Below are 12,275 nucleotides of genomic sequence, written 5' to 3' on the forward strand. Positions count from 1 at the left end.
CAGAAACTATTCGTGACAAAACGATCGAAATGAGAAAATTCCGAGAGCGCAGGGGTACTTCTGGCTTCAATAGCCTCTAATGTCATGTAAGCTGAGTAAGTTCAATGGCGGAATGGAGAAATTGTTGCGCTCAGTGGTATCCCAGCTCATTGTTTCATTGTCATTGCATGCATTCCGTATGCCCTTGTCATATTAGTGCTTATCAATTCTCCATCTAATTCTCATGCCCTGTTCGTGGTGAGCTGGACGGACACGATCCCTTTGGCTTTTGAATGCATTATTCGCAATGTTGGCTCGCTGAACCTCCTTCATGTCCTCCGTAATGCTCGGCTGAGCTTGTCGTCGAGAGAGAGAATGAAATTCTTTCCTCAGGAAGCGAGGCGAGTCGTTAAACATTTATTGTCTTTCATTAACGGCGTGGAATTAAATTGTCCGTGCCAAGCCTCATTATTTTGTACGAGTAAAAGTGGCCATATTTGTCCGCTTACATGAGGATAAATTTAATTTCTGGAGCCGTTTTACTGCGCACTCCACCCTATTTCTCTTGCATGGGTCAAATGCCAAGCTTTGACCCATGCAAGAGAAAGTTAGCTCGGAAAAAATATGATGAGTATTTTGGGCAAAGCTGTACGCCATAGTCTACAAAAAAAAACTTTCTAATTTTCATTTCGGATGTGTATTTTAACTTGTTCTATGTTCTACAGATGGCGAGTGACCATTTTACCTCATATAGCCAGAGCAGATTAAAGGAGCATTCGACTGAAGTACACGTACATGCTACCCCGCAAGACGCCAAATATGGCGTGTGGTGAGGATTTTTTGCCCACCAGCCGTTTACATATGAAAAGCAAATCTTCAAGCAAAATTACGACTAGTCTTTTTAAAAAGTCTTTTATTGCTTGCGGGAAAAACTAATTCCGATATCTATCCGTTCGGCAAAATATCTCTCTTAATTTATCGCTTCTGTCGGACGTGTAAATATCGCCGGGCTCTAATAATGTGCTCTCCGTGTCGCTCTTAAAGATATCCATTCTCAATAGTTCAAGCAATCTAAGCCTAGCGCGCAGCTTACGAGTCTCTAGCGGCTCCCAGACGAATTCGCTGAACATCTGGGTAACGCTGTCCGTACGCCCGTAACTGTAAGTAGATATATATACACTTTTTTAGCTTTTTCCTAATTCCCAATTGTCATTGCTTATTGTTTTACGCATTAAAACTACCTTGAATTATGAAATAATAAGAAATCCAGTTGACTCTTTTCGTTGATTTATTAGGAGGAAAATTAATAATGGTTTATCTGTAGGGTGTCGCTACGCAATAATTCAGTCGACATGTTGCTGGCAGGATGTGCATCTGATCGTAGGTTTTGGGATATGTAGTATTTTATTTTAATGGTATATATTTCCTACTCATTAAGACTTTCACAGCTTAAGCATGGAGGATGGTTGGGGCTAGTGAGGGTAGTTTTTTCGCCAGCCTTAGCTTCTCAATCTAATAAATTCCTCTCTTTTGGAGTTGGGAGGCCAGGTTTTTTCCTCGGGCAACTTCTCAAGAGTATTTATTTTATCGTGTTTGATTAGTGTCCTAAAGTTTCATAATGAGGCCCTAAGATCAATGGATAAACTAACATTCTACCCTCCTGGCATCGGGTAGGTGTGGTGGCTATAGTGATGGCTTCCCACCCCGGGTTCAACTGCGATCGGTGGCAGAGATTTTTCAGACACTGCCCTATCCCTGATTGAATGTTATGCGGAGGACATTTCAAGCGCAACACTGCGTTCGTTGGATGGGATGGTGTGCCGTGGTCCCCTTGTCGCCTTCCGTTAAGAGCAGACCAATACCGAGGCCGAGTTTCTCTCAACCTTACCTTCCATATCTTTGCTTCATGGTGACCTCAGTTGCCGATCGCCTCCTCCAGATATCATTCCATACCCTTAATTCAATGACATTTTTCTCTTTGTTTCCTCCGGCAACATATTTTTTCCTTTTCCGTTGTAATTCCGCATGTATTCATATTTGTCGATGTCCTTTTTCCTATCCACAGTGTCCGGCGATATCTGGTGGAAATGTTTTATATCCATCAGAATAAAATAAAATGGTAACCTTCAACACAATTTTATTTACTTAAGTACCGATCAGGTTTCGACACGTAGTGTCATTATCAAGGTAGGTCATTATCGAAACCGGGTCTGTACTTAAGTAAATAAAATTGTGTGGAAGGTTAACATTTTATTTTATTCTCATGTTCTTTTTCCTGTCTCTAAAAATTTTATACAAGCCTATCCATAAACTGAGGAGATAGGTACATTGAGGAAAATACTTGTTATCAGTAATGGATAAACCCCTTTCCACCATTGTTGAGTGCACTCATGTCTGCTTTGACCGATGTTACCGCTCGTAAAATTGGGTTTACGAAAGAATAATTGCGACTTGAACGGTGCCACCCCGGATTATTCGATGACTATGCGCCGTCAGATGTTGTTTGTCCAGGATATTTGGATTTTGGGACTGCGGCAGGAATAACGGCTTGTAATCCGATAGCAGCACTAAATTGAGTGGACCCCTCCTAATGAAACGTGAGCGGAAAAAATCTTCCGCGAATGGTGATGTAATCCGATATGTCTTTTGAAGGGGCTGTAGGAATCAAACGGACAATCAGTCGCATCTGTGTGTATTCGGTTGTGTATTTTTTTCGCGATATGAAAAAGAATGGGAACTCGGCTTCCAATCACACCGCTTGTTTGGAAGGCGCCAAAAAAGGACTGGTCTTAACAGATAATCCCATTAATCATTTCATTTGAGCGGGTTTCGTTTTCGGCTCAAGAATAGTGATCCGCGAGGGATTTAAATGAGCTAGAGTTAAAAGTTAGATAGTGGAATAGATGTGTTATGCAGTGGCGCAGGGGTTTTGGGGGATAAACCCCCCCCCCCCAGTGCTCACAGAATTTTTTAGTTTAATCCGTTTTACTTAATTGAATTAGTATTACTCATTGAACAGTATCAGAATTATCCAAATATCCCTCCGAAAGCCGTCAAACTCGCCATTTTGAACAATTTATCTTAAATTTTTACAACACTAAGTATTACTTGCGTCTAAACCCCCCCTTGGCGTAATTCTTAGCTGCGCCCCTGGTGTTATGTACTCTTAACAGAAATCTGTACAAAGAGGAATTAAGAGGAATTTTGCTTAACAGATGTCATTTTTGATTACCTATACTCCATGGAAACCTACCTTAATTGGTAGAATAGTATAATAATAATAATAAATTCCAAGTGTTGGTTCACGAAAAAGATTGTGAAATTTCTGAAGCTGTTGGAAAAGAGTTAATAACGTTTTGTAGGATTCTTCAAAAGCATGCAAAAGTCTTATTAGTTCTTAGTGCTCATTTATTTTATATTGATTCGTATCATAGCATGTAAGAAATCATTTTTCTTGTTTACTATTTTAGGATTTAATGTGTTAATATTTGTTTTTTTATGGTAGAGCATACTAATTATCCATGCTTGAAGTCGATGTCATTGTTTTTCTCTTTTGAAGGTATAATCAAACATACTATATACATGTGTATACATAATATTATATATAATACTTCAATTTAGCGTTTCCTAATACATTTAAAAGTATTTTTACTTCATTCACGATGCCGTTTTTTAGCCTTATTCATTACCTTAATCTTGATAATGCAAGGGTAATCCTAGATATTAGCTATCATTGTTTCAGTGAAATGAACTAGAGCTCTCAAATTCCATTTAATGCAGTGGACGTATTTCTTCCAAGATCAACCTTCTTTTACCTTTTTATGCTTCATCTTGGAGGATTTTACTCCATCTCTTTACCTCAGGCAGCTATCCAAAACACGTCTTGAGATTCACTATCGCAGTAACGTCGGATAATTCGCTGAAGGAACGTGCTAATTTGAGATCATAAAAGGCGTTAACATATTTATTGAAAAATTGATGCCGCTATTTGTGTTCTAATTTCCTAAGCCTCATTTTGAATCCAAGGTTGTTCTTCCTTTTGCGTTTTAATGAATAAAATCACACGGTAACGCCTATCTGCATTCCCTCTGTATGATTACTTTTTTTTTAATTTGTCGTAAAATTAAGGCTTCCATGAATAATGGAGAACTTTTAATGAGTTTCATGAGTGAGGGTCTGGTTTTTATTGGCCTGCGCCAGAACTTCTATAGCTAATTTAAATTTAGTCTCGTAATAAGCTCTAAGTCTTTTCTCCACTAGTTTCAGAGGCGGATTTTCTGTAAAATACGTAACCTTCGTGCGGAGTGATGAATGCATTTGCGTGTAATTTCTTCGCGTATTCCTTACTTTATTGATGAAAACTTTTATTTAACTTGTTTCTTATGTCTAACTAACTTTTTTTATTGAAATGAATACTTGCAATTTTCCACAATTATAAAATTTATTACGACCTAGGTGTCAATTTTACGACATCATCTTCCAATATGATGTAGTAGTATTGAACCCTAGGTCAGTAAAATTGTAGTAGCAATCAAACCTAGTTCGTAATACCTTTAATAAACGTGGAAAATTGCAAGTGTTTATTACAATATGGGAATATTCCACTAGATCACACATTGTATTATCGCTTTTTTTTAATTGTGACGTTACTTTTTAAGTTAATGCAGGAGAATTTTTTAAATTCTGATGCAGTTTAATATTTCACCTGTAGAGTATAATATACGCTGCGCTGTAGACTATTTCATGATTCTATGAATTAGCATCTTTATCGTTGAAACTTGGTGTCGAAGGAAATATTAAGGATTATAAATTATAAAGGATTGAATAAGTCTCTGAGAACTCTCTCATTTAAGGTCGAGGTTAATATGATGTTATGTAGTCAATGAATTCCTTTTGATGGAATGAATGGATCCTGGTTCTCTGAAGATTATTTCATCCTTCCAATTCTACGGCCCTGGAACTGTGCTTTGGGACTTTCGGAAGTACGATTTACGTCGATATCAACTTTTCGTGGCTTTCATTCACGGATTCGGGCGATCCTTTTAAAGTCACCTCCCTAAATATCATCCAAGGGTTTTGTAGGCGTGTGAGAGTTCAATGTGGATTTTGAAGGCCCTAGTGCTCGGGAAAATTCTCCAAACTCAAATATATTCTCGACTGGAAGCGTGTCTCTCGTGCTTCATTCAGATTCGTCCCTTGGAGTTTTAGTTCTCTCGGGACGGGAATCATTTTCCTCATCCGTATTCCAATTTTTATCCTTCTTCGTCCGTCATCCTATTTTCCCTTTGGTACATCCCTCCCTCATCTTTCCACCAACTGTGGCGTCACCTTTTGAACGAAAATATTTGAAATTATATTGGCTCTCGCCTTAAACTTGCTCACCATGTGGGACTCAAACATTTCAGTCTTAAGACCGTTTTACACGGGCCACGGAATTTCGCAGGTCAGAGCTGTATTAATTTATAAAAGGCGTGGAATTGAGCGAATGCATGAACGAAATTAGAACAGGGGCTATTTTGTCGTCTCGCATCCACGCATTTTCGAATGTGTTCTAGCAATTCACCGCTTTACACGACGCAATTTTGATTGCGCCTTCGCACGTACGTCAGATAGCGCAATTCCTTGTACCGTGTAAAACGGCCTTTAAAGGGGTGTTATTTTCTACTTCCCAATTTGGGCGTCAAATCGGCGCACGATTAACGGCTATATTGATAAGGCTCCTTTCCACGGGAACGGTTCATTTACATTGTGTAATTGTTGTTGCCCAAAGAAATGATTCACTCATTGAACGATACACTTGAAGATCCAACAGCTCACCGATTGTGGCCAATGAAAACGGATGTAGCAGAAAGGACATCGGGAAGAGAATTTCGTCAGCAAAAGAGGCGTTCATGAACGAGATGGAGCTTCTGAGAGGATCGTTGTTAAGAGTCTGATATGGAGTGTAGCAATTTGCGGTGCGGAAACTTGGACACTTTGGGAAGAGGACGAGAGAAGACTGGAGGCTTTCGAGTTAGGTGTGGAGAAGAATGGAGGAGGCGGAGTGAATGGAAAGGAGAAGGAACGACGGAGTGCTAGGCGTGGTGGGTGAGGAGAGGCAGTTTCTAGATGAGATACGGAAAAGAGAGAGGTTACGGATGGAGCAAGTGCTTATTCGAGAGGGGATGTTGAAAACAGTGTTAAAGGGTCGAATGTTGGGTAAAAGAGGGAGAGGAAGGAAGAGAATGTGATTTAAAGGGAGTAAGCTTTATTTTGACTTGAAGAACGAAGTACATCCAGGAAGGGGAGGCTGTCGGAATGCTTCTTAAGTACTCCATGGAAACTTGCCTTAATCGATAGAATATTTTAATGAATGGATTCAAAGTCGACCAAACTTCACGCCATTTTTTTCTATTTCGCTGTTCTTCTCTTTAAGTCCTTACCTCGTTTTTCCCCACCCCCTCACTCCTTCTTTGGCCCGAAAATCCCTCTCTGTCGTTCACTTTCCCAGCATCTCAAGTCTCCAACTCACCTCCTCTTCCCTGGACAAACAATCTCGAGGAGTTATGGATCGGATTGATATGGCTCCCCTCTCATTATTTATACAGCGAATGGATTGTTTATGCGGCGATCCGTCTTTCCGAAACCCGTGGTGTTCCTGAGAATAAAATTCTGTTTTCTTTCCTCCGTGGGTGACCTTAGGCATCGCTGTAATGTTTCTTTGAAAAACTCTCGTCAGAACAGGAGCGTGGATCCTTCGTGTTGCTGTTTACTGTCTTAGCTCAGATGGATTGTATTTGTGTTCGCTTCATTGCCTGGAAAAGTTGATGAATGTGAATATTTTTCCGTTCATCTCTCTTTGAGTAAACATTTGGGGCAATGTAATTGTTTTTATTCCATTAATACCTTGCATTCTAATATATTGATAATTGTTCTTCGCTATTATTTTTAGGAGAAAACGTTATTTAAACTGACGTGATCCGTCACTACGCTTACATTTTTGCCTTTTGTAACTACGATGCCAATTTTGTCTCGTGTTTGAAACACGTTAAACTCTTTACTTCTAGTACTTGCAGTAGTGGAGCTGATCTTATTTCCTTAAGGTTTTGAGAATTCTTAACATTTCTATGGATGTCATTGACGACAAATATTTTTGCTATTTTGCGTCATCTGAATTTTCTGAGTCATAAACCTCATAGAAGCACGCGAGAAACTAATGGGATGAAGCTTAATATATTTACAATGAATTACGTTCTATTCGAATGGATTTCCGAAAATTGATTGTTATATTTATTCGACTTCTTGCTACTGTTTCTAAAGAATATGGGATTTGACTATGAAATGTGAGAAATCTCAGTTCCGTAATACGAATTGCTTTATCTAGAATTGATTTCCGATGTCATATTAATTTCGAGGCGTTGAATATGGCATATCCTGACAGTTCGTGAAAATACCGTGACGCGCGTAGACGGTGTAATATAGGGAGAGACCTTAAATCCCTTCGACGAAACCATCATCCAAATTTAAATAATACCATTTTGGTTCTCAAGGAAATAAGTCTTTTTAATAAAAATCGGAGCATACTCGCTTCGATTTTAATCGATGTTATTTAGTTAAAGTGTACATTACCTTTTTTATTATTCTATTACTATTATATGATTTGAATTTGATGATTAGGTAGTTGTGCAATTTGTCTCGGGCGTCTACGCACTCTAAAGGCCTTTTTACACGGGGAACGGAATTGCGCAGGTTAGAGCTGCATTTATTTCTAAAATGGCGTGGAATTGCGCGAATGCATGAACGAAATTAGAACAGGGGCTATTTTGCCGTCTCGCATCCACGCATTCTCGCATGTGTTCTAGCAATTCACCGCTTTACACGACGCAATTTTGAGTGCGCCTTCGCACGTACGTCAGATTGCGCAATTCCGTGTACCGTTTAAAACGGTCTTAATGGAGGAGGTTAGAAACCAAGGGGTAGAAATAAATTTTTTACTAAACAGAGTTAGGCAGAAAAATTAAGGTTAAGAAAACAAGCGAAATGAACTCGGTAGTATTTAGTAGTGCATATGATTTTCCTCTCGATGTTAGCACCGAACAGAGACACACTTGTATCCCTTGGCCACTTATATTTCGTACACTTCTTCTATCAGTTTATGTACCTAACTATTATTATTACAGTATTCTACCGATTAAGGTTGGTTTCCATGGAGTACTAAAGAAGTGATCTGGGAGCCTCCCTTTCCTTCCAGCGCTGCCTTCTTCAATTCACCTCCGTACTCCCTTTCAATCTATCTAAAAATCCTATTCTTTTCCTTCCCCTTCCTCGTTTCCCTAACATTCTACCCTCTAACACCGTTTACAACATCCCCTCCCCGCTAAGCACTAACTCCATCCATGCCTTCTGTCTCCTCCGTATCTCATCTAAAAGCTGCCTCTCCTCACCCACCATGTCCAGCTCTTGTACCTAACTATAGAGAAAAAAATCACTTGCATCCCTTGGCTTCTAACCCCCTCAATTCCAAACTAAATTATTATTCATTGAGTGTAATGCTGTTCTTTCTGATTATTCTCGCAGGAGAGCTGGGCGCGGAGGCGTAGGCTGTGTTCTCGGGCGGGCGTGGGTCGAGGCCCGCCCGGGGCCCCTTCGTCCGCCTTCGCCCCGCCCCCCGGATGCCGCGCCTGCAGCTCGCTCGGGTCCTCACCTTCTGCTTCAGCGGGAGTCGTCGGTCACCTCGGATCCATATCGGAGCCTATCAAAGGAGGTTGGTGTCCCGATAGTTTACTCTGAGAATTGGCCCTATTCCAACTCCCAGATGGTTTAACACTTTGCGTGCCATGGGCGTAATATTACGCCCTGCTAATCTTTCTGAAGATTGCCATGGACGTAATGTTACGTCTTTCTATTTTATTGACTTTGTTTGCGTGAAGCTGTAATATTTCGCCCATATTACTTTTCCAGTTTGCTGCTTAGCGGTTCTGTTATTTCAAAAATCAACTGCTCGATGGAAAAAAGAGTTTTTTTAATGTCTTAAGGACGAAAAGTCCTCTGTAGCTACCGGAACCCTTTCCTCAGCCTACTTTGTGTGAAAATTCTTTGGAGGAAAGAACCGTTCGTTGATGGTGCAGTGACCCTTTTTGTCATCCAGGACTTTGAATGATTTGCTTGGAATAATGCTTTTTTTATGATTTCCATGGTTTAAATCGTTCAAATTGAGCGTAATAAAAATATTATGTATTTTATGGCGGTACATCATTCGTTGCAACTTTTTTATTTTTCAAAATCAGTAGGTTTTCATTATTAAAATATATATTTAAAAGTTAGCAATGAATGTCATTCAACTCTTTCATAAAGAAGAGCAAAGTCCATTTTTATTGAAATACACATCGATATAAATATATTTTTGATGCTAATGCTTAAAAAAATTGCGAATTTAGTAAAACTGGCTGGATTTTTCAGTAGGGCCTAGAAATTAGCTGCCGGCACTGAAAGTGTTAACCCCTTGCGCTGTAATGACAAGTCTAGCTCGTCATGAACTTTCGACGCCAAACCGCGCAATGACGAGTGTATCTCGTAATCGGATTTTCTTTATTTTAGCACTGTTCAGAGGTACAATATAATTATTTTGAAAGCTTAAAAATGATAAAACATACACATTACACATAAATAATTCATATTTCATGAAGCATGATGCTTTGGAAGGATTAAAATTATTTTATTCGAGTAGCGATAGCTGTGTTCTCCATGTTTAATAATCACATTTTATTTCATGGCACTACGTTTATTAGAAATTACAAAATATCATTTCATTACCTACCATTTAAAAGAGAACCACCGAAATAAATAAATAGAGAATAGGAGCACGATATTCGGAAAATTACTCGAATTGGAAGGGGTTCAAAACATGCATTTAAATGCTGAAAAAAGCCCCTATGGTGATACAATGTATATAAGTGCATGGAAGATATTCTTGTGGAAAGATTCGCGAAAAGGGAAATGTCCAGAAATTATGGAATCTCACCGCAAGAAAAATAAATAAAATCAATATGGAAAAATAAAATTCTATTCCTTTGTTTTCTATCTCACATCCAAAATTATGTATGCATGATTATTCACCAATTACTCCACTTACTTATGCTCAAATACTGCATACATTTGACAAAATCCTCCGTATATTTTTCAAGTAAATTAGCACTACTTTTCCTCGTGATCATTTGGGTATTAGAAAAAATGTCTTTCATTGGGTGAAAATCCTCGGTGAGACGATAAATTGATATGTTCCTCTGGAAATAAGTGGGGAAAATCCCATCAAGACATCCTTGCCTACTTTTTTTTACTTTTCCTGTGTGCAGTAGTACACACGCTCTAGTTGGGCCATTCTTTCTCTTAATGTGGGCGTGATACCGTTATGGCGGCTTTGAGGGGACATTAATACTTCGTCGCCTCCTAATTAGCAGCCGCTCGTTAAAAAAATGTGTCCCGGAGCGACACGTTGATCACGCGCCTACCTCTCTCCTCTCTCTCACTGCTTATTTTTCTTTTTTGAATCCCACTATCACTCATGCTCCTCTCTCTCTTCTTCTCTTGGGACTCATACCTTCCCAAAAACGAGGCCAATCCTCCCTGCGAGCCATACAAATTACCATCGTCGGTCTCTTGATTATAATTACATCCTCAGATGTCGGTTGGACGCTTGCGATTTTCCCCGTCGTGGTATGACGTAGAGTCGAGTGATTTCATCCGCATGCACTCATGAATCAGCTTGAAACCTCGACTAGTATTAAAAAAAAACGTATTGAAATAAGTTTCTGTTCATTTCAATTTTTTTGTCACCTCACTTAACTGCATGAAGTACTTGAAGTTATTTCCTTTATCCAAATCCCTTTAACCGCAAGAAATCTTCGGTTATGCGGTTTTCTTCAGCATCGCCAGCTAGAAATGTGACATTTAAGAAGAAATTAAGTGGGCATTAGCTTGAGCGGGTGGAGGAGTTCATCTATTTGCGTTGCATATAAGAGGAAAACGCATACAGTAGTAAGGATATCAGGAAGAGAATCGTTATATTTGAGACCCTTAGGAAAGATGACATGAAATTTTGAGAAATTCTCGACAGTTTCAAGTGTTTTTACGCAAACTTCGCATTCATTTTTTTTTTTTGAGATTTGCATTTCAAGTCTTGAAGTAGATTTCTCGCGTAGGGAAGTAATTCAGCACATTTTCTCATAGTTCTCTTCTCAAATGTTCACTCCACCTTTGAAAGAGATAGGCTTTTTTAATATCCATTTGATTTTTCGTCGTGGTATCAGCTTTTCCATTCATCATACAGGTAGATGTTGTGGCTCGTGTATATGCTTTGGAATTCACCCATATTCAAAGTTGTCCCCACGCGTGGCTTGATAAACGTGGCCATTCACCCTTAGCGGAGCGGAAGGAAAGCAGATATTTACACGCCATCAATGCCCCAGGATTTGAATGGTCGACGTCCCATTTATTCCGTCGTCAATATTATCCGAAGCTCGACCCTCTCGCGATTGGGTGACTGGCTGATAAAGCGTAAACATTCGTGCTAAATCAAGTGTTGGTAATATTTTCAGATTGAATTAGGAAGTAGATATTTTTAATCTTTTTACGCTCAGTCGCAATACCCCTATAAACGTCTGTTTTTTTCGTGAAAATTCGGAAATATGTCATTTTTATCGTGCAATGTCGATTCTATAAAAATTCTGTTGGTCGGTCACTAGCAGTTTATATGTATAATCCCAGAAATTCATTGAATTCGCGTAAGAAATGTAAGTTTTAGTTTATTTAAATTTTGTTTGTTGAATCACGGCTTTCATCTGCAATTCACATTGTGACTAATACGATTCTAACTAAATATGGCATAAATGATTCCAGCTATGCAAAAATGCGAATTGGTTGAAACAGTGGCAGGGTTCCCACTCAACCGTGGAAACCTTAAAACCGTGAATAAGCCGTGAATTCCGTCTACCGTGAAAAAAAACCTGGAAAAAGCTGTGAAATTCGTCGTAAAACCTTAAAAACCTCTCAAGCTTGATTTTAGTTCTATGATTGACGGATTAAAAGAAAAATCGACATGTCGCTCATATTCAAGGTCAGTCACTCGCAGACACTGGCCACTCATTTATCTGCACACGTATATTCGAAGCGCAAATATTGGTCCGCGTGCCATAACGACAGCACACCTTAAGGCTGTGATGGGAAGACCGTTTGCCAAAGTGACCATTATCCCTGGCGCGAGAAATTGGACACATCTTCACGTCTCTGTCACCCTCCGTTTTCCAACTCACAACCTTTAG

At 39.3% G+C, this 12,275-nt stretch overlaps 1 protein-coding gene across 1 annotated transcript in view; it reads left to right on the top strand.

Annotated features, from left to right (window-relative positions):
* LOC124160142 (calcium uniporter protein, mitochondrial) overlaps window positions 1-12,275 on the top strand; it is an 807,757-nt gene that overhangs the window by 439,040 nt on the left and 356,442 nt on the right. The window contains exon 2 of the mRNA XM_046535899.1: window positions 8,536-8,722. Within this exon, the coding sequence (XP_046391855.1) occupies window positions 8,536-8,722 (187 nt within the window). The remainder of the gene's footprint in view (window positions 1-8,535; window positions 8,723-12,275) is intronic.

The sequence above is a fragment of the Ischnura elegans genome, chromosome 6, assembly GCF_921293095.1.
Source record: "Ischnura elegans chromosome 6, ioIscEleg1.1, whole genome shotgun sequence".
Lineage (NCBI taxonomy): Eukaryota > Metazoa > Arthropoda > Insecta > Odonata > Coenagrionidae > Ischnura > Ischnura elegans.